The sequence below is a fragment of the Protomyctophum parallelum genome (assembly GCF_964188405.1).
Source record: "Protomyctophum parallelum genome assembly, chromosome: 9".
Taxonomy (NCBI): Eukaryota; Metazoa; Chordata; class Actinopteri; order Myctophiformes; family Myctophidae; genus Protomyctophum; species Protomyctophum parallelum.
In genome coordinates, this window is record NC_139706.1 from 31,646,062 (window position 1) to 31,665,756 (window position 19,695).

The 19,695-nt window shown below is 39.4% G+C and overlaps 1 protein-coding gene across 1 annotated transcript; it reads right to left on the reverse strand.

Moving 5' to 3' along the window:
- Positions 1-3,082: 3,082 nt before the first annotated feature.
- LOC310864385 (phosphorylase b kinase gamma catalytic chain, skeletal muscle/heart isoform-like) lies at positions 3,083-19,613 on the reverse strand. The gene is made up of 10 exons (XM_083773071.1): positions 19,209-19,613; positions 16,915-17,067; positions 12,295-12,473; positions 11,197-11,251; positions 11,025-11,090; positions 10,264-10,427; positions 8,371-8,461; positions 6,863-7,016; positions 5,057-5,182; positions 3,083-4,879 (listed from the first exon to the last, which is right to left on the reverse strand). Exons 2-10 carry the CDS (start codon positions 17,004-17,006, stop codon positions 4,613-4,615), a joined length of 1,194 nt encoding a protein of 397 aa, XP_083629197.1. The 5' UTR covers positions 17,007-17,067; positions 19,209-19,613; the 3' UTR covers positions 3,083-4,612.
- Positions 19,614-19,695: the final 82 nt, after the last annotated feature.

A 19,695-nucleotide genomic window follows, 5' to 3' on the forward strand; every position in this document is an offset into this window, starting at 1 on the left:
CCTCCTCCCTTCTTCCAACTCACCATCATCCTCCTCCCGTCCAACAGCTGCCAGGGATGCGGTAGATTATCGGCAGGTAGGTCGTATAATAGGCTTTAGACCATGATTCTCAATTTAAACCTTTTCAAAACATGGACCCACAGTTGAGCATGCCATGTGCATTATTATTTTTCAGAATCAACATTGTCACATCCCATGCAGGTTTACAGGTGTAAAACAGTGGGTGAAATTCGTTTTGGATCCTAGAGCCACAAGATTAGATCTTTGAATTATGGGTTCATTTTAATGTCAGACAGTGCATGGCCGAATTCTGTGCTACCTTGTTTGTGGTAGTTACAGTCAGACACCATGCTAGAGAAAAAGCTCTCAATTCCACTCGTGACTGGATCTGTGCTGTTCTTGTGACTGTGCCTGATCTATCGTTTGTGGAAATGAGTACAAATGAGTGTGCATAAAATATTATGCATTTAATTATGAACTGTAATCTTCAATATATTTGGTGAAAATAATATTGAACAGGTATGTTCTCTTATGCTTTGATGCTAGAATCATTATTTGCCTCTACTAGGTGCACGTTTTTATAATTGTTGCTTTACATTTATTTACCATGGGGAGGTTGGCTATGAGCACAAGTGCTCTTTTTCAGCCACGCCCTGCTTCACACACACACACACACACACACACACACACACACACACACACACACACACACACACACACACACACACACACACACACACACACACACACACACACACACACACACACACACACACACACACACACACACACACACACACACACACACACACACACACACACACACACACACACACACACACACACTAAAACATGGAAACTGACCTCAGTACAACCACAGTCTTACATTGTTGGCTCTACTAGAGTACTAGAACAGTATTGGGGTTCAGAATCAGTGCCTTGCTCAAGGGGTGTTGGGAGTAGAGAGGGATTTTCCTGACGGCCCAGGGAATCAAACCAGGAACCTTTCAGCCACAATCTGTAAAAATGAACTCACTCTATAGATTAGAAGAATGTTCCATTCCGTAGTGTTTAGTACTCACTCTAGAGACCATGCTCTGCACACAGCGGGTTCATTGCCATGCTGGCTTGTGGTGGACATTTTTGTCAAAATTCAATTTTTGCCACAGACTGAGTGGACAAAAATATTACCAGAAACGCTTAAAGGGCTACCCATGTAACTCTGAGAGTGTACAAATAGAACCACATGGATCCTTACATGTCCATTTGATTCCATATGCACTCTGAGTTATGGGAGTCATTGAAAATTAAAAGTTTGAGAACCACTAGTAGCCTACCGTGGACTCCTAATGTGCCATTGATTGATTGATTGATTGATTGATTGATTGAATACTTTATTGGCAGAAATGTAATCAGTACAGGGTACAGTCAAACAGAAATGTAATCGGTCAAACACGTCCAAAGGAATCACAGAAAAAAGGTCCTTGCGGTCTTGTTTCCATTCAGGTCCAGGGTCATACCTATTACCTAATGTGTAAATCAGTGTCATACATATTCTGTTGAAAATCTGGAGACTTGACATTCAGTAATTGTGTCTTATATCAAAATAATTATATAAACATCAACATTATAATGGTGTGTAAAAACAAGATCTAACATTTGCCACACATTTTGTCCGTATACGGACATATTGATGACCACTGTCTGTACATGACCATAGATCTGCACCAATGCAGCGTCTCCTTTCACTGAACAATACGTTGAGACATTTATTTTAGAGTTTGTTGAACAACAATGATTCAGATGTTCTTCTTACTATTCATCCTTCCCACTAACAGAACGCAACATCCCTTTAAGGTGGACCAGGTGATGTGTGCAGGACAGACGTGCCATCCCATTGGTGGATGAGATGATGGACTTCTAGATGTGTCATCCCATTGGTGGAGGAGGTGATGTGTTATAGTTTTGAATAAATCTTTAGGTTTTGGTTTTCATTTCGTTTTTTAGTTTGGTTTCAGTATGGTGTTTGATTTTATTTATTTATTTTGAGTGGTGCAATCACTCCCTTACAGAGCTATGTGTGTGGGTGGGTGGCTGGGTGGGTATGAGCATGGTTGTTTTTCACCACCTGTCCGCAACCTAACACACACACACAAACACACATGCACGTATTAACTGTATATATGATGCTTTCGGGTGTGCCAGTATAGTACAGTGACAGTACAGTACAGTAGACTAGGGACCGCCACACGGTAACTCTGTCATTTCTCTACCGTTTTGGACGCGGGGCGGCTCGCCAGAAACCGGGCCGGCGTTCCTGTGGGTCTGGAACCCACAAGCTAAAAAAAGGATGAAAGAATTAATGACAAAAAGATATGATGGTGGAAAAAGTCAAACCCAGATGATTTTATATGCTACTCTTTTGTTTTAACTTTTATTTTAGTTAGTTTTGCATTGTACAGTTTAGTTTTCATTCTGTGTTTTTGTTTACAGTAGTTTAGTTTTTGGGTTTCAGTTTCAGCTACTACACTATAGTATTCAACGGTTTCAACCTCCAGGACAGACAGACGCGTGTCATCAATGAAGGGTGAATGAAGAGGAGAGCAGTTGGTGGGCGAATGTTGCCACGACTACCAGATAACAACAGTACTTAATCCTAGAAACTGGGGAAGCATGACATGAGACCAGCAGAGCAAAGGACAAAGTAAATCATTGATTATTTACGTCAACATTAATTATGTACACATTCATTGTCAGCAGGCCTCATTTTCTGCCTGGATACTCCCAACTCTCTCTCTCTCTCCCTCTCTCCCCACATGTAATGACTGTTTACAATGTGAATGTTGTTGTTATGGATGAAACAAAGGTTGTGCCACTCTTTTGTGTGTAAATATTTCTCTAACTGGTTTCCGGATACACAGTAAAATTGAACTCCGAAGTGAACCATAAGGGTCCATTTGGTTCCATTTCAACAGTTAAATGACCACAAAGGATTTGTACTCTATGGTTCTGTTTAATTTAACATGAAAAGTATACAACTAAATACTATATAATTATAAAGTAAGTGACTTGACTCTTTGAACACAATTGTATTTTTTAATAAATAAATAAAATACACAAGTACCTTGGCAGTTGAAACACACATAACATGTTTAAACCAAACACTCATCCTAAAGCTACAATCCGGAATTTATTGTAATGAATAAAGGGTTATTTGAATTATTAGAGTATGTTAATACGATATAACTACTGTACATGTGCAGTGGTTGGAGGTGGTCTCTCTACTCTTCCATTGATACATTAGACCCTGGTTTCAAGTAGTACTGCCTGAAAAATCTCATAAGTGCAATAGCCCCCATGGCCAAGCGGGGATTTTGTCTTAGAAGAATGGTAGAAATTGTTCATCTTGGGACATGAAAATCACAGACTGCAGTTTTACAACATTCACTCCCTTTTGAGGTGTTACAGTAGTGTGTAACTTAGTCCATGATAATGTATAAGTCCACAACATACAGTAACCACACAGCCTACAACTTTAACTCCATTCCATTTCAAGTATGTGGTACATTGCAATTCGGAGCAATACCATTAAAGTAATATGTTCATTACATTATGCTTATCTGAGAAGTCATGAAAATAAAATAATCTAAATACTGTATGGTTTATGGCTCTTTTATAGTTAACTGCCTGTTGTCATGGCTATAATATTTATTCACAGTGTATCATAGGTACAGTATTACGGTACTTCGATAACTAAGCCAATGCTTCACAGTTCAGATAAATGCTTACCATTATGTTGTAAGAGTTATGAAAATGATTTCTTTCCTACTTGGTTCCATCATGCAATCATTTCAAAACAATGACCTTTACATTCGATCTACATTGCACTAATGCATGACATTAGGCTTTATATATATTTTTTTATTATTCAACACTTAGTTGCACAATATTTGTGCGATGACCGTTTATCACCCATGACCCGAAATCTATATTTGTTCTTTGTGGACACTAACAAAGTCTTAGATGACATGCAGTGAACTTGGGACTCTCTTAACTTTAAATCAATGCATAGATTTGTTTGTTTTTCCAAACAAAACTTCATCAATTAACAAACATTCTTGGCTTTTTGCTAGTGAATTAAGTATTTCATACAGTACAGACAGTAAATTCCCATGCTAGACAAGACACACATACATGATGCGACATTGAAGATCTTCTATTCTCGACCTACAGTAATGTCCTCTTAGCTTTAGTCACGTTAACACAGCCTTGGACTTTAACCATTCTGTTGGGCTGGTAGTGGGTAGTAGCCCTGGAAAAGACTTTACTTTGCCCTAAAAGAAAGAAACAGAACTCTATCTCAATTCTACATCCCTCCCTTTTTCACCAGCTCTTTCCGTTTAATGTAATTAATTAATTACTTGCTAAAAGGAGAGATCTACAAGCTAACAACACCTCGAAATGTGCCGTATTGCTAGCTCTGTCATACTACAGAGAATAAATTAAGCTTTACTTGGGTTAGAGCAAACAGTTAAGTGCTGTATCCCCAGAAAAACACAGGGAAATACTGTGACATTGAAATTACCATTCTGGATTTGGTTTGACAGTATTACTACCACGTGTGGAGGGGTGTCTCGTCTGACTCGGCAGCTATGGACAGCAGGATGGCCTTGGGAGTGTTCTCGAAAAGTGCTGCTCTGTTCTGGGTCTGTCCCTTCTTCACCCAGTGGCCGTAGATCTTGAAGGCGCAGGCGTCGATCATCTTGCGGATGGGCTTGACGGCGTACGGGTCGCTCTTCATCACCTCCTTGGTGACTGGCTTGGCCCGGCGGTAGTTACAGTAAATGCGCATGACGGCGAGTACCGTCATGCAGATGACCTGGTTACACAACAAATGAGAATGTCACTGTCTACTCACACTCACAGCTTGAACCATTATGTTAAAATTATTGACTTGTTGACTTTGTTTTATTATTAAATTATTGACTTATTCTATGCTTATGAGCATAACATATATTAAATAGCATTAAATAATAACTACTGTGTTGCATCTTACCTTGAACTTCCTGTAGGGGCTGAACTGTCGTTTTTCATTCACCACATACTGAGAGAAGAAGGGGTGGTTGAGAGCATCGATGGCCGTGCATCTCTGCTTAGGATCCACCACCAACATCCTGGATATCTGAACCACAGAAAATCACAGCATCTCATCTCAACACTTTCACTTAAATATAAAAAACATCAACATCCTAGTTATCTGACCCACAGCAAACCTAGCATCTCAACACTTTCATTAAATCATGCCTCAGAAATTACTGTTACTGTACAGTATATCTCAGATCGTTGAGAGAAACTTCTTATCTTATCTCGTTGAGAGAAGCCCTACTTGATCATACTACAGCGTCACACAAAAGCATTTTCAGATGGCCGAAATGTACAGTATATAGGGCTGAAGTGTTTAATGTACGTTTTGTAATAATAATCAAAATCTAAGTACAACTAAGATACAACAAAGTAACAACTAAAACGTTGCAGATGAACAAGCTTGTAGATCTGCTACTTTTGCTATCTTTGAATTTGAATCCTGAAAAGTAACAGTTTTGGACATATGAGATTTTGGAGGTGCATGGCTTTTCAAAATTACGTCATGTGGCAGCCAAGTCTATGCATGGACTTTTAATGTTTGTTTAGGGTAATTTTTTGCCAACAAAGTCCTTGTTTGTTTAGGGTAGTAAATTATAACGTAAGACGTCATCGGGGTGATGTAAATACTGCCCCTCACCTTCTGCTTTTCGGGGTTGTTTCAATTCGGGCTTTATTCAAAAGACATTATTATTACACAATACAATGTGAGCTAAAATCTAAAACTCACTGAAAAAAGACTGCACCTGCTGTCCTACGTCTGCAGGCGGTCCACTGCAGGTAATATTAGTTACGGACCAGATTAGGGTATTGTGTTGTTGCTAGTCGCCTCCAGCCAATTGAGTATTTGCTTATGTTCATGTGCCTATCCGATCAACCTATAGCCTTCCGTAGCCAACGACACGTTATCCAATCTGCCTGTTCGCTCTCTGCACTGTCTGTTTGCAGTGTTTTTAGGACCTGGGTAAAGATGATTGAACTGAACTCCTACACCTGCTGACGGGTCTTATTCTATCTTCAAAAGAAGCCGTGTCACACTACTGATGTCACACTGTCCTAGGCTGCTCCTAGTATGGGGATCTCAGACAGCCCATTGTTCCATGGTCAGATCCTCTCCAACACTCACTGTATCGTTAAAAGCCTCCTTATAGAGATACAATTTTAAAAAATCACACCTGTGTGAAGTGAGGGGCGCTCTCATCATCGTACATCATCATGACATAAAATAGACACTATGCCTATTTGCTCAGACACTGACGTAAAATTATCTATTCATTGTCAATGGGAATTGTTTGTTTAAGACATAAATCTACACTAATAGCTAAATATAGGAGGGTGCTAGCGCACCTTAAAACAGCACTTGCATTTAACTTAAAATCTTCCAGGCATATTGATGTGAATTTGAGATAAAACAGTGTGGTGACTTTCAAAAGGGTGAATTGTCTACTTTTCTTCCTGTGAAGTTTCAACATGAACAGCAGTGAATGATGTTTTAAAATGTAGGCTGAGAAGTGAGAATTAGACTGGTATGGTCCTTTAAAACAATATATGTACTGTACATATGACGTACGTTGTATTCATTTTTTAATAAAATACATATTATACATTGTCAGGACTCATGCCTACAATCAAATGGGGGGGGGGGGGCTAAGTAGTAATTAGTTATAGTAATTAATAGTAGTAGTTAATAGTAATTTAGTTATATACTGTAACACCATACCAAGTCTTTAACAGTATCTGAGCGGTCCTCCCACTCTGGAGAGGAGAAGTCATATTTTCCCGCCAGAATCATTCTCAGCATCAGCATCTGTTTCCTGTGCCAGAACGGAGGGGAGCCTGCCAGCAGGGTGTACATGATGACCCCTGAACTCCACCTGGAAACACCAGTGGTGGAAAAAGTACTCAAATTTTTCACAGAAGTAAAAGTATCAATACTGCGATGTAGAAATACGCAATGTGCACTTCTGTTCAGGCACATTACCTCCTTGAGTAAAAGTATAAAGGTATTGTATGAAAATGTACTATAAGTAGAAATGCAGACTGTCAGAAGTTTTCAAATGTATAAAATGTATACAAATATTTAAAAATAGCAGATTTGCGACACATTGTGGGCTTGTAGATCGGTTATTTTCAGATGGCCGAAATGTATATAGGGCTAAAGTGGGTAATAATATGTTTTGTAATAAAAAATAATAAGTAATTAAAGTTGTCAAATAATTGTAATTGGAGTTGATTGATGTAGTGGAGTAGAAGTAAAAGTACAGAAAACTGGAAAATTGGAAAGTAAAAACACAAAATTACTTAAAGGGATATTTCACTTAAAAAAAAGAAAATGTGGTCATTTTATCATTACTCAGGCTTATGTGAATACCCCAGACAGTTTTTTAAGTTGCTCTCAGTTCTATTTAGATATCTGATATTCATTTTATCATACACGCCCCTTTCCTATGTAAAGCTATATGTATAGTTTATATGTATAGTTTCATTATATAGATATTCCACTGTTACTTTCTTAGCTTACGCATGTTTCATGATAAATGCTTTTATGTGATGTATTCCCAATTCCCATGCTTTTTGTTCTTGCTTAATGTAAATCGCTCTGGATTAAGAGCGTCTGCTAAATGCCTAAATTGTAAATTGTAACCAGTTAGATTCATCGAAAACACCCGTCCTTTTTTCTATTGACTGATATTGTCCTAATACGTAACGTGAGGGGCCGTGTTTTTTCATTTACAATTTTCATTTATTTCTAATAATTATTTTTGATTCCTCCTCATTCTTAAAAAAAAATATTAGCACTGTTTGCTATTATTAGAAGGACAATATCAGTCACCAGAAAAAAGGTCTAGTGTTTTGATGAATCTGTCATGGTTAAAATGGAGTTTGATATTTGTATAGGAAGGGGGCGGGGTTGCAATCAAGCAACATAAGCCCACATAAGCATAAGATGATAAAATGACCAAAGGTTTATTGAAAATGAAATATCCCTTTAAGTACAGTATTTGTGTAACTGTAATTACCGGTAGTTACACCACTGTCTGTAAACACAGTAAACAGTTTGGAAACAGTGAGTGAAAACAATACAGTTACTTGAAGCAGGCAGAGATATGCGAGAGACACGCAAGAAATGGCCAAAGCATTTCCAGGGCTCCCTAGACAAAAACGTTGAGAACCCCTGATCTAGATGTTTGGCGTTTAGATGAATGTGGTCTGTTGAGAAACACTCACATATCAACAGCAGTGTCGTATCCTGCATGGTTGGCGTCCATGGAACACTCAATGATCTCAGGAGCCAGGTAGCCAGGGGTCCCACATACCTCTGCATTCAATATGAACCACACACATGGAAATTAGATGGCTAAACAGTAAGCTGGTTTCATACGCTTTTGCTTTATAAAAAAGTATAAAACGCTAGGAATGCTGTCGATGTTCCACAGATCAAACTTTATTGAAGAGACATTTCTACATTAAATTCCTGCAGCCAGGTCTCAATGCTCTTCTGGCACATTACCTCCTATAAAAAGGAGGTGCCCAGTCTAAAATGTCAACGTAGCTCTGACAGTGTCCAGTTGCATCTTAACATTTGTCAGAGAGGATCACAGAGAAGAAAGATGGTTGTGTAACAAGCCGGCCTCCACAGCTATTCGCTGTATACTGTCAGCTACAGTATATTATACTGTATACAGTACTGCTATCATTTTCATTATTTTGCTACATATATTCTGGATAACTTTGGTTATTCGCAATTCATCCATTATTTTCTGTATAGTCTACGTTCTGTATATTTTATCCTATTCCTAGCTAACTCAGGGAAGGTGTAATTCTAAATTGTATCTATTTGATCCTATCTATTTGAACCTTCTTAAGGCTCATTCATACAGTAGTCTGGATTTTCGGTGGTGAGGTGACCACCGAACTACAACATGGTGTCACAAGCCGCGGTGAAGAGCAAACCACCGCCACCGCCCCAGCCCTTCTCTCTGTTTTTACTCACCACCGCTCAACGTTATTTCAGCTCCGGTGGCCACCTCACCACCAGAGCGGTGGTCACCCCACCACCGAATATCCAGACTATGAATGAGCCTTTACTAGTAGTAGACCTGTACCTGTATTATATTGTTTTATTTCGTACCTTTTAATACCGGCTTGTATTACAGTATATTTTGTATATTATATGTTGGGCATTACTTATATCAGAGTCTGCCCCACCAACATTTCACTGCACATACATGTTCCTGAATATGTGACAAATAAAGTATTTGAATTTTGTACAGTATGTGTGGGTTCACTGTTCAATGCAGTCTATTAGAAAGAGTATCTTCTTGTGGGCCTGTATTGGCACTGTTATTATTTACATTTTGTAAATAGCTGTCCTTAGGTCTTATTGAATCTTTGTCAATTATTTGTGATATTATACATGAGGAGAGATGGTCTCCTTGACACAGCCTGATAGCTGGAGATTACACTGTCTCCTCTCATACAACAATGTGTGTTGCATGCTGTTCATTTGTTTTATAAACCATTACAGTATATCTCCATACTGTATATGGAGCTGACCTGTTCTGACATTTCATATGTTGATCCCCCCCACCCGTTCTTCCTGTTCTGACATTCCGTTATGTTGATCTGACCTCATCAAACCCTGTACAGAGACATGCTCCATATATGGCCAGTACAAAATTCATTCCATATGTTTATCTGACCCCCCATGCCAAAGTACCAGCACTCGCCCAGCAGTCTGCCGTCACCTAAGCGGATGCGTGCATGCTCCTCGCCCTCAGAGCGTCTTACTGGTTAACAGTACTTACTGTATGTTTTAGCTAGATTCTACTGGTGGTAGACCCTGGTAGGCCCTGGGTCTGACTGACTCCATTGTTTAAAACGCATGCGCAATCATGCAACACACTTTAAGTCACAATAGAAATGTATCAAAGAGCCAGTGATGATGTTTGCTTTTTTTGTATGTGTCCTTGAACTCTGAAAAGACACTATAGACTATACAAATACCAAACTCAAACAATGCTGTGTCTGTGTGTCATCATGAAAAGAGAATAAGCCACAGGAACACAGAACAAGTACTTTCAACAATGTGGGATTTTCAATGTGTGCTCTACCACTGACCGTTGAGCTTCTGTTCCGGTTGGATCTGGACGGAGAAGCCGAAGTCTGTGAGTTTGATGTTCATGTGGTCGTCCAGCAGAATGTTCTCAGGCTTCAGGTCTCTGTGGACGATGTTCTGGGAGTGGAGGAACTTCACCACCTCCAGAAGAGCTCGCATGATGTTCCTGAAACATGGTTATTAGAACTTTTATTTTTGTTCATTTTAGAGCTTGGATGATGTTCCTGCAAAACCATTATTAACTTTTAACATTTTTCATTAGTTTTAGTTTAATTTTTAAAGCGGGTTTGCTAGTTTTGAGTTTGACTTGATATTCATAAGCTCAGACTCAGTCTCTCCTATAAGCCCATTAAATGTCAAATTCCATTGAACACGTCTCTCTGGTTCTGATGACTGATATTGTCCTATTAAACGTGGTTAACATGATTGATTGAATGATTTTATTTGGTGACATCACATAAACAGAGCACTTCGAAAGTATAGCATCAGCATGGATGAAAACACATCAAAGCTCAAGGGCTTGGTTCCATGGGCGTGTTAGGAGTGGGGCGTGTCTGATCAAATGCATATCAGACCTCAAATGCATATCAAACCTAAATATCGAATCATTTATTGGGGTGCCTACAAAAGTCAGAGTAGATCCCAGAAGTGCTTTAAAGTGAAATACCTTTTTAAGTGGTTAAACTGACGGTTAGATAATATTCCTGTAAGTGATCTCAACTCACGTTTGTCACAGTCATAACAAGATGAAGAAAATGCTGACCTGGTTTCTTTCTCGCTCAGGGTAACTTTCTCAGTGAGGTAGTCGAAAAGCTCTCCCCGCTTCATCCTGCCAGAGAAATAGTGTCACACGTTTAGAACGCTCTCCAAAAGGTGTCCCGGCCACACCGTTTGCTCTAGATATCTCTATATCTAATTCAAACGTTTAAACTTACAGGTCAAAAATCAGGAAGAAGAAGGCTTTGGACTCATAGCAGTCTTTGAGCTGTACTGGAGACACAATGCAAGGCATGTGATTAGATAAGCAACTCAATAACTACTGTACAGTGCTGTATGTAAAGTATGTTAAAACTTGTGGTATACACAACTAACTAACCTCATCAGCAGAATAGCGGGACATTATGTCAATCAATCCACCTTCATTTTTTATAAGAAGCCTTTAATAACAGTAGGCTTTGGCTTCCCTGAGGCCAGTCAGTCTATGGTGTCAGCACTATGAAATCATACTGTAGTCTCCTTTTATAAGAAGACTTTAATAACAGTATGGCTTCCCATGAGGCCACTGAGGCCAGTCAGTCTATGGTGTCAGCACTATGAAATCATGACTATCAACTCAAGTCAGTCAACTCCGATCACGATCAGATCTCCATTTAATTAATATATAGGGTATATACAAAATTAGATATTAAATTAAGAAATTTACTTCCTTGTACTTCTGACAGCGAGTACAAGAAATTCTACGCTGACCAGTCCAGTGGTTTGTGAAATTATAGGCATGGCTCTGTGTTTGTCTAGAGCTAATCTCACAAACCACTGGACTGGTCAGCACCTAAATGTCTTGTGCCTCACTGCCAGTAAGCCAAAGAAGTATACTGCCATGCATTTCTTTCATGTTTTATTGTTATTTATTTATTTCAGCAAATTTCATTTCATAATCAAACTACCTGTAAATTGGAATCAGGTAATGATGAAATCTTGCCCAAATCTGGAGTCATACCTCATAGATACTTTATGGATGTCATAGACATAGATCACTGTTTGCTAAACATGGGTCACTAGTAAATATCCCCCTTCTTTTTCATTTCCTACATTTAAAGTTTTTCATAAACATTTTTTATAATTTCCATAAATAATTGTATTTTCGTGCCACTTTTTGAACTGGTGGATCTGCTATTTTCACTAGTTTGAGTAATTATATGGCTAATTTCTTATTTTTGAATAATTGACATCATGGATGAGTGACACCAAAGGCTGAACACATGAAGTCCTACCACACTGGAGCCACACCATTCCCTAGTGTGTGTTGTGCTTACTGATGTTTTCCTGTCCACAGACTTTCTTGAGGATGTCGATCTCCTTCACCGTAGCCGCCCTGATCTCCTCCATCTCCTGGCTGGTGATCTTGTCTGACGGGGTGATGTCGATGACCTTCACCGCATACTCCTGTGAGCTCCGTTTGTCTACACAGCGACGCACCACGCTGCTCACTCCCCTGACATCACAGGACACAAAACGTCTTAATCATCAGTCCTATCATTTCACACTTGTTAGTTGGCTTACCTCAGAAGCGGAACAGCTGGAAACCAAAGGAAAGCTGTGTGCATGTTTCACTCCCAAGAATTGTACATACCAAAGCCAATATCTGTTCATATTAGTAGCTGGATTCAATGTTTGTAGTGATAAAAATTTGAACTTCAAACTTGGTATAAACTCAGAGGTTAATATCAAGAGCCAGTTTATAAATTATTCTTGTTATATGGGAAATACTGTATCATAGCAGTGCTACTGCACATTAATGACTATGATAACAACCTCTAGGAGACAACAAAGAAAATGACATATCGTCTCCGTCGGGTGGAAACCTCACTGTTGCTTTTCAGGATTCAAATAAAAAAATATCAAAAGTAGCATTTGGTCATGTCATTATTTATAGGTGAAAGTTAAATAATTCTGAATGTTTAAAAAAGAACGAAAATAGCAGGATATTCTCGCTACTTTTGCGCGCCACCGTGATATGATAAAGTATAAAATAGGGCAGTAATACAAGGAGATACATTATGGTTTTCACGTAATATGTGTGAAGGACCCTGGACCAATGAACAGGGTGTTTTATTCGTTGGTCAGTGGGGGTTTCAGTGGGGTTGTGTGGGCCCCAGGGATCCCATTGAGGAACCCAATAGCAGGGGAACAAAATGGCCTCATCCAGTGGCCTCTTGACCTCAGTGTGGGAACTTGTGTGTGAAATTACATAATACATCAACAGGCTGGCCAATCAGGGACAGCCCTCCACACTAAACCTTTTGTCCCAAACTAGGCTTACTCACGCTGACTGCTGGCCTCTTTGATTTACATAACAGCACCGCCCTCTGCAGGCCAATGGTGGAGAATTACAATGAGCAGCCTTTACAGCTGCTTGGAGCGAATAGCCAGGACACTTCTATTTGAAGTATGTTTGAATGGTTATCTTGTATATGGACAGGCTGAGCGCCTGAGGTGTCTCGAAGCACATGGGGCTCAAGGCTCAACAAGAGATTATGTGCCTCAGTCTATCCAAGCACTGAACAAGGACACGGTTTGAATGGCTTAGGGGTGACTGACAGGGGTACAGCATCTTGTACACCACCAAGATACCCATGTACCCGTCTAAATACATCCCTTAAAGTCCACACCCACAACACCAGAGGGAGTTAAACAAACATGTGCACCCCAGATTCGGCACTAACAAGGGACTAAATTAATGCCACAAAATGTGGAACCCTTCAGTGCTATTTCTGTATATTATGCATGTTTATGCACTCCGTTTTCATATTAATTTCATTATGTGAAGCACTTTATGCTGGATTTTCTGTATGAAAGGGAAATATATAATAATTGTAATATTATGATTATTATGATTATAAATGATTATGATTATTATTTTCAAAATGACTTTATTGAAGATGTTTCAATGACAAAATCTCAGGGCATGCGAATAATGAAGGCTATTCTGCTGAGCAACCCATTGCCCTCCCAGACAAAATAAAACGAAAAGGAAAAAATAAAACATTTTCTCCCTTAGCTTGGCTGGTAATCCAGCATGAAAGTGTGTCGCAGAGGGGGCACGGTGGCACAGTTGGTAGTGCTGTCGCCTCACAGCTAGAAGGTCCTGGGTTCGATTCCCGCTCGGGGCGCTGTGGGTGCTGGCGGCGTGTTTCCTCCTCCGCGTCATCAGTGCCCATACCCGAAGGCGGGGTTGGCGAAAGGGCCTTTCTGTGTGGAGTTTGCATGTTCTCCCCGTGTCCCCTAGGGTAGATACCCTCACAAAAACATGCAGTAATCCTGGTCTCTAAACTGCCTCCCCCTGGCCAGCCGGGGCGCCTGATGGAGGGGAAAGGAACTGGTTGGAATAACGTGTTCCTTCCATGCGCTACGTCCAACCAGGGAAACTCCCCCCTGTCAGGTGTAAAGGAGCAACTTGGACACTCAAGCATGAAGGAAGCATGAGTTAAGTCCGTTGCTCTCCCCAGGTTGGCGGAGGGTGTGTAGAGCCCAGGATCACATTAGATGATTGACACAGGGGTGAAAAATGGGTTACAAAATTGTGGGATAAAAAATATATATTAAAAAAAAGAAAGTGTGTCGCAGGCTCGCGGGTTCGAGTCCGTGCCCGATGAACTTTGCTGTGTGTCTTCCCCCCCCCCCATCTCGGTTTTCTGTCTACCTATACTGTGATTGATCAATAACGGGAAAAAAGCCCCAAAAATATCTTAAAATTATATTAATAATAATAAAATAATAATAATAAGTAGCTTGTTTTGTAGCTACAAGCTACAAAAAAGACCCAAAAGGTATATAAGTTACAGCAAGAATGTAGCTCAGCTACGTAGCTTGGTTACATGTAGCTTAATTTGACCAACACAAATTATTCATTAACTGGCAAGTAAAAAAAGATATTGTGGACCTCATTCAAGTTGATGTTGGATTGTCGATAGATATTGAGCTTGACCCAAAACTGTTTCTATTAGGTCTTTACCCACCTGGCCATAAGATTCAGAGTAGCGAACAAAGATTCCTGGATTTATGTTTACTACAAGCCAAAAGGGCTATAGCCTTATCGTGGAAAAAGATAGGCAAACCCAGTATTGCTCAGTGGTTTAGGGAGTTATCATTGTGTCTTCCTCTGGAAAGAATCACTTATACTTTGAAGAATAAACAGAAGATGTTTGATAAGATATGGGGAAGGTTTATCCAATATATTACGGTTAATGATTTATCTTATTTAATGGTGGAAATTGTCTAATTGTATTCTCTGCAGCTGTTTGGTCTTGTGGTCATAAGGTCTCTGTTGTTGTTGTTACCATTCTAAGTGCCATTATTTTATTATACTGTAAGTATGTTATTGTTTTGTTTTTTGTTTGTTTTTCATTTTAAGTAATTGTATTGTATTGTCTGTATTATGTATTGTTTTGTTGTATTGTTTATAAAAAAAAAGAAAATTCAATAAATATATTGTTAAAAAAAAAAGTTGATGTTGGACTATGACACGTGGAATTGAAGTCCCTGATCTGAATTATGCTGATCTTCATCATGGAGATGCTGTTAAACTGCAGCTTCACTCTACAGACCAGTGATGGCCAGCACAGCAGTCTCAGAAGTCTGCAGAATGGTGTCCCATAAGGGTCTGTTCCCATCTCTCCCCAATGATCTGTTTAACATCTACATAATATACTGATAGGTATATATACCGATATATAGAAAATGCAGTGCTTTCCATCAACAAAAAACAGTACTTCACATAATAATGCATATGGAATGAACATTAAATACCCAGTGCATACTGTAAACATAGCATAATATAGCCTACAAAAATGACGCATCCAAAAAGTTGCATCCAACACAGTTGCATCCAACACAGTTTCTGGTTGATTGTGGACATGTTTAAACCACTGTTTAACATGGGCGTCAATGGGGAAAACCTATTTTGGCATTTTTCAATATGTTCCCCAATATGTTCCCCCTACTTGGATGTTATTAGTGATATATTTATGAAACAAAAAAAGTTGAAAGAGTTTGTGTTGCAATTTGTTTGAGGTTAAACCCTAGATTGCCTGTACTATTTCCCCCTCACTGTATATGTTTTTTCCCCCTTTTATGATGATTTCCTGTTTTTGGCTATATAGAAGTGTATATTTGTACGACTCTAAATGTTCTGATGGATTGAAAATAGTGGACCCTATTGTAAACAAGTGTAATGCGTTATGGTGTCATTCCACTGTAATTCTGCAAACTGTTAATAATACTGTTATTCAGGCCAACAGACAAAAAAACAACAACTCATAAACAACTAGATAAATGTGCTACTTAATAGAGCATAGCAGTAGTTTTCTGGACCCACTGCAAACTTTCCAATTCATTTTTTTGTGTGTGTGCAGTTTTGCACCGACCGAGCATTCTCGCCCCAACTAAGTGTTGTAAAAGTGTTTTTACCTGTAATATTGCATTCAAATTATTATTTTTTACTTCAATGACATCTATTAGTATTACATCATAATTGTTGTCCCGTGTTAGTTGGAAGTAACATTATCACACCAACATTTCACTGCTTGTATATGAGTGAGTAAAAAAGAATCCCCATGAATCTGACTATATTGCTACTGTAGACACTGTATTGTACACTGTATGTGTTGTTGGGTCTGTACTTTTAGACCAGTGGTTCTCAAACATTTTTACATCAATTAAGGACCCCTAAGAGAAGATTTATGTGCAATTGTTTTTAAATCTATTGTTTTTTCAAAAACGAAAAAATGCATTGTGAGCTTGTAGGTTGGCTATTTTCGAATAGTGCAGGAATGGATTTTGATGGTATATTAACACATTTAGCTGGGGACCTCCTGGAACCCTGGGGGTCTCCAGTCGCCACGTGTGTCCTGTGGTGTTTGGATTTGCAAACGCACCTTCCCAGGACTTCCTTTGGTTCGTATTTATCGTAGAACTCCTGGGAGTCCTGGGCTCCCACCCAGTCAGGGATGTCTTCCTCTTTGGTCATGATGTTGAGGCTGTTGAGAGGGTCACCACGGCAACAGATCTACTCCACAGCGGTCAGAAGGCTGGAGACAAAACACATATTGTAACTTGTACATCATGTTGGGAAAAGGGACTGCAGTATATTGTGCACAATTCTTTGCCAGTTTGACAATTAAAGTTGTCCTTTTCGTGTGTCAAGTTTCTCCAAATATCAATTTGGCCATGGACCCCCATCTGAAAACACGTTGTGCCAAGGATACCCATACAAGATGTGTTGTTGAAAAGTTTAAACAATATTCAGATATAAATAGCCGATAGGTTTAAAATTGCTTGATTTTGATGCAACATTTACAAATGTTTTCAGGGGAACCCCTGGAGCCCCCTCAAGGACCCCTTGGGGGTCCCCTGATCCCACTTTGAGAAACACAGAGTTAAAGGACCACTTGTGACTTCACCCATTTTCAACTTATCTTATACTCCTCACCAGAGCCTTTGGACCACACTAATGCTCATTTGTATTTTTATCTACAGTATGTAAGTAGATAGGGCTGTCACGGCTGTGGACAGTTCAGGAACATGCCAACCAGTGACATCATCGGTATAGGCACTGTCAGGTTTGGTAAATTCAAACAAGATTTCATTTAAATTATTTTTGTTTTTAAGTCTAATGCAAATAGTTACTATTTGAGCATGATCATTTTCCAGGACAAGAAAGGCTGTAGTTTCTATTATCTTAAAATCCCTATGAATGAGTGAATGAATAATGTAAAGCAGTGGTTCCCAGGTTTTCATGTCAAGGACCTCCAAATTGACACTAATTAGTCTGTGGACCCCCATTAGAAAATATATGCCAGGGACCCATCCATATAAGAGAAGATTTGTACAGCTCTAGCAGAGATTCTCAACCCGTTTAATTTAAAGGACCCCCATGACATACATTAGTCTACGGACTCCCATTTAATGGCATTCTATCTGGGGAACCCCCAGTTTATAGGCCTATGGTAAAAATGTTAAAGGGATTGTGACATTAAAAAAAAGGTTTTGGAATTGTTCTTGTTTTTTTAGGTTTTCTAATCTCAATTGCACCCCAAAAACATGAACTTTTAACATTCAGTAGATTTTCTGTGATCTGGGGTTTTCTGGCTCAAACAGGTGCTCTGATTTGCCGGCAGTAAGTGACATCACTTACTGCAAATCCCATATATGTCAATGGAATTTGCCAGCAGATGTCACTGTTTCACTGTGTTGCCTGTTTTCATTGTAGCTCAAAAGGCCCAAAAAACCCCAAAGAAAACTTCAGACCACAGAAAATCCAATGAATGTTCAAAGTTCAGGTTTTTTGGGTGTAATTGAGGTCATAAAACCTAAAAGAAAAAAGAAAAGAAAATGAAAATTAATGTCAAAAAACCTTTAATTTAACTCTGGAACTCCCTCAAGGACCCCTGGGGGTCCCTTGATCTCACTTTGGGAACCACTGATGTAAAGGATTGCAGCCAGGTCTCTGAACTGCATGCATGGCCCACTAATTGGACACAGGTTAAGTAGATAAAATAGTAAATGCAAATTCGTTAAATTAGTGCAAATAGTGTAAATTAGTGAGGACCATTATATGAAGATACATTGAAAATAGGTGAAATGCTCCTATAAATGACAAGTCACAGTAGGCCTGCAGTGCTACTGTGGGCTGCCCTATAATGGTTTAAGTTTAACTCCAAAGGCAGACATGAGACAGAGACTGTGAGAGACAGAGATGGATGGCATATAGATACAGTATGTGGCACAGGGTGTTCAAATTCATGACAGCCCTGCATGGTGACATTTCAAAGCACATAATCAGACAATAAACAAAATAGACACGATTGGCACAGACAGTCAGTCTTGGACTAGCAAACACATTGATAACCAACGTAATAAAGGCTCAATTCGCATATATATTGCAAACATGCCTACCATTATTTAATTGTTACAATAAGTAGGCTATATGTTCAACAGGCTAGGGCTATTTGGCCGTGAATTCATAGAGCATCCTCAAACGATATCCATCTTCAATTATTTTCATTGCTTCAGACCACGAAATGTTAGATCATGTTGCAGATGGAGTAATGAAAATAAATAACTTTATATTACAGTAGCCTACATACTCATTATGCGACCTTTCTGCATAGCCTACTGGTGTTTATGACGAACCGATCACGCAAACGCACAATAACAAGGAAACACTCACCGTATGAATGTGTGATTAATAGTCCCGATTATTTAAGATGTACTCCAAGTCCATTATTATAATTAAAACCCCGTCATAAAGCAGCTACAAGCCTACAACGCTGGAATCAGACCATCCGGTCCGGTGTATGGTAGGCTTGGCTACGTGCTGTCAACATAGCTCCGGCCGCTGCCATTGCGCAGGGTGAGTATAAATGTCAGACGCCAAAAATAACCAGACCATCAGTATTCACCGTGTACATAATCTTCATACTGTTCATAGTCATAATCCAGTAAGAACACCCTGGAGCTCGTGTTCCTACATCTGCTACCAGCCCAGCCCACCACCACGGCACGGTGTGTTCCTAGTTTCCTACATTTAATCTTTCACATGAAACCTTTTATTAAATAATGTGCGTTGCTGCCGTTGCACCGACAAAATAGAGCGATATAGAACAGGTGTTAGTTTACTGTTTGTACGTACTGTACGCATGGTAGTCTAAAAATAG

Bases quoted from the DNA above. Each gene is read 5' to 3' on its own strand.
- LOC310864385 (XM_083773071.1), bottom strand. From the start codon at position 17,006: ATGACCAAAGAGGAAGACATCCCTGACTGGGTGGGAGCCCAGGACTCC. The intron at 11,252-12,294 runs GTAAGCACAACA...TTGTGTCTCCAG, and splicing joins CTGTGGACAGGAAAACATCA to TACAGCTCAAAGACTGCTAT. The intron at 5,183-6,862 runs GTATGGTGTTAC...TCTGTGGTTCAG, and splicing joins CAGATACTGTTAAAGACTTG to ATATCCAGGATGTTGGTGGT.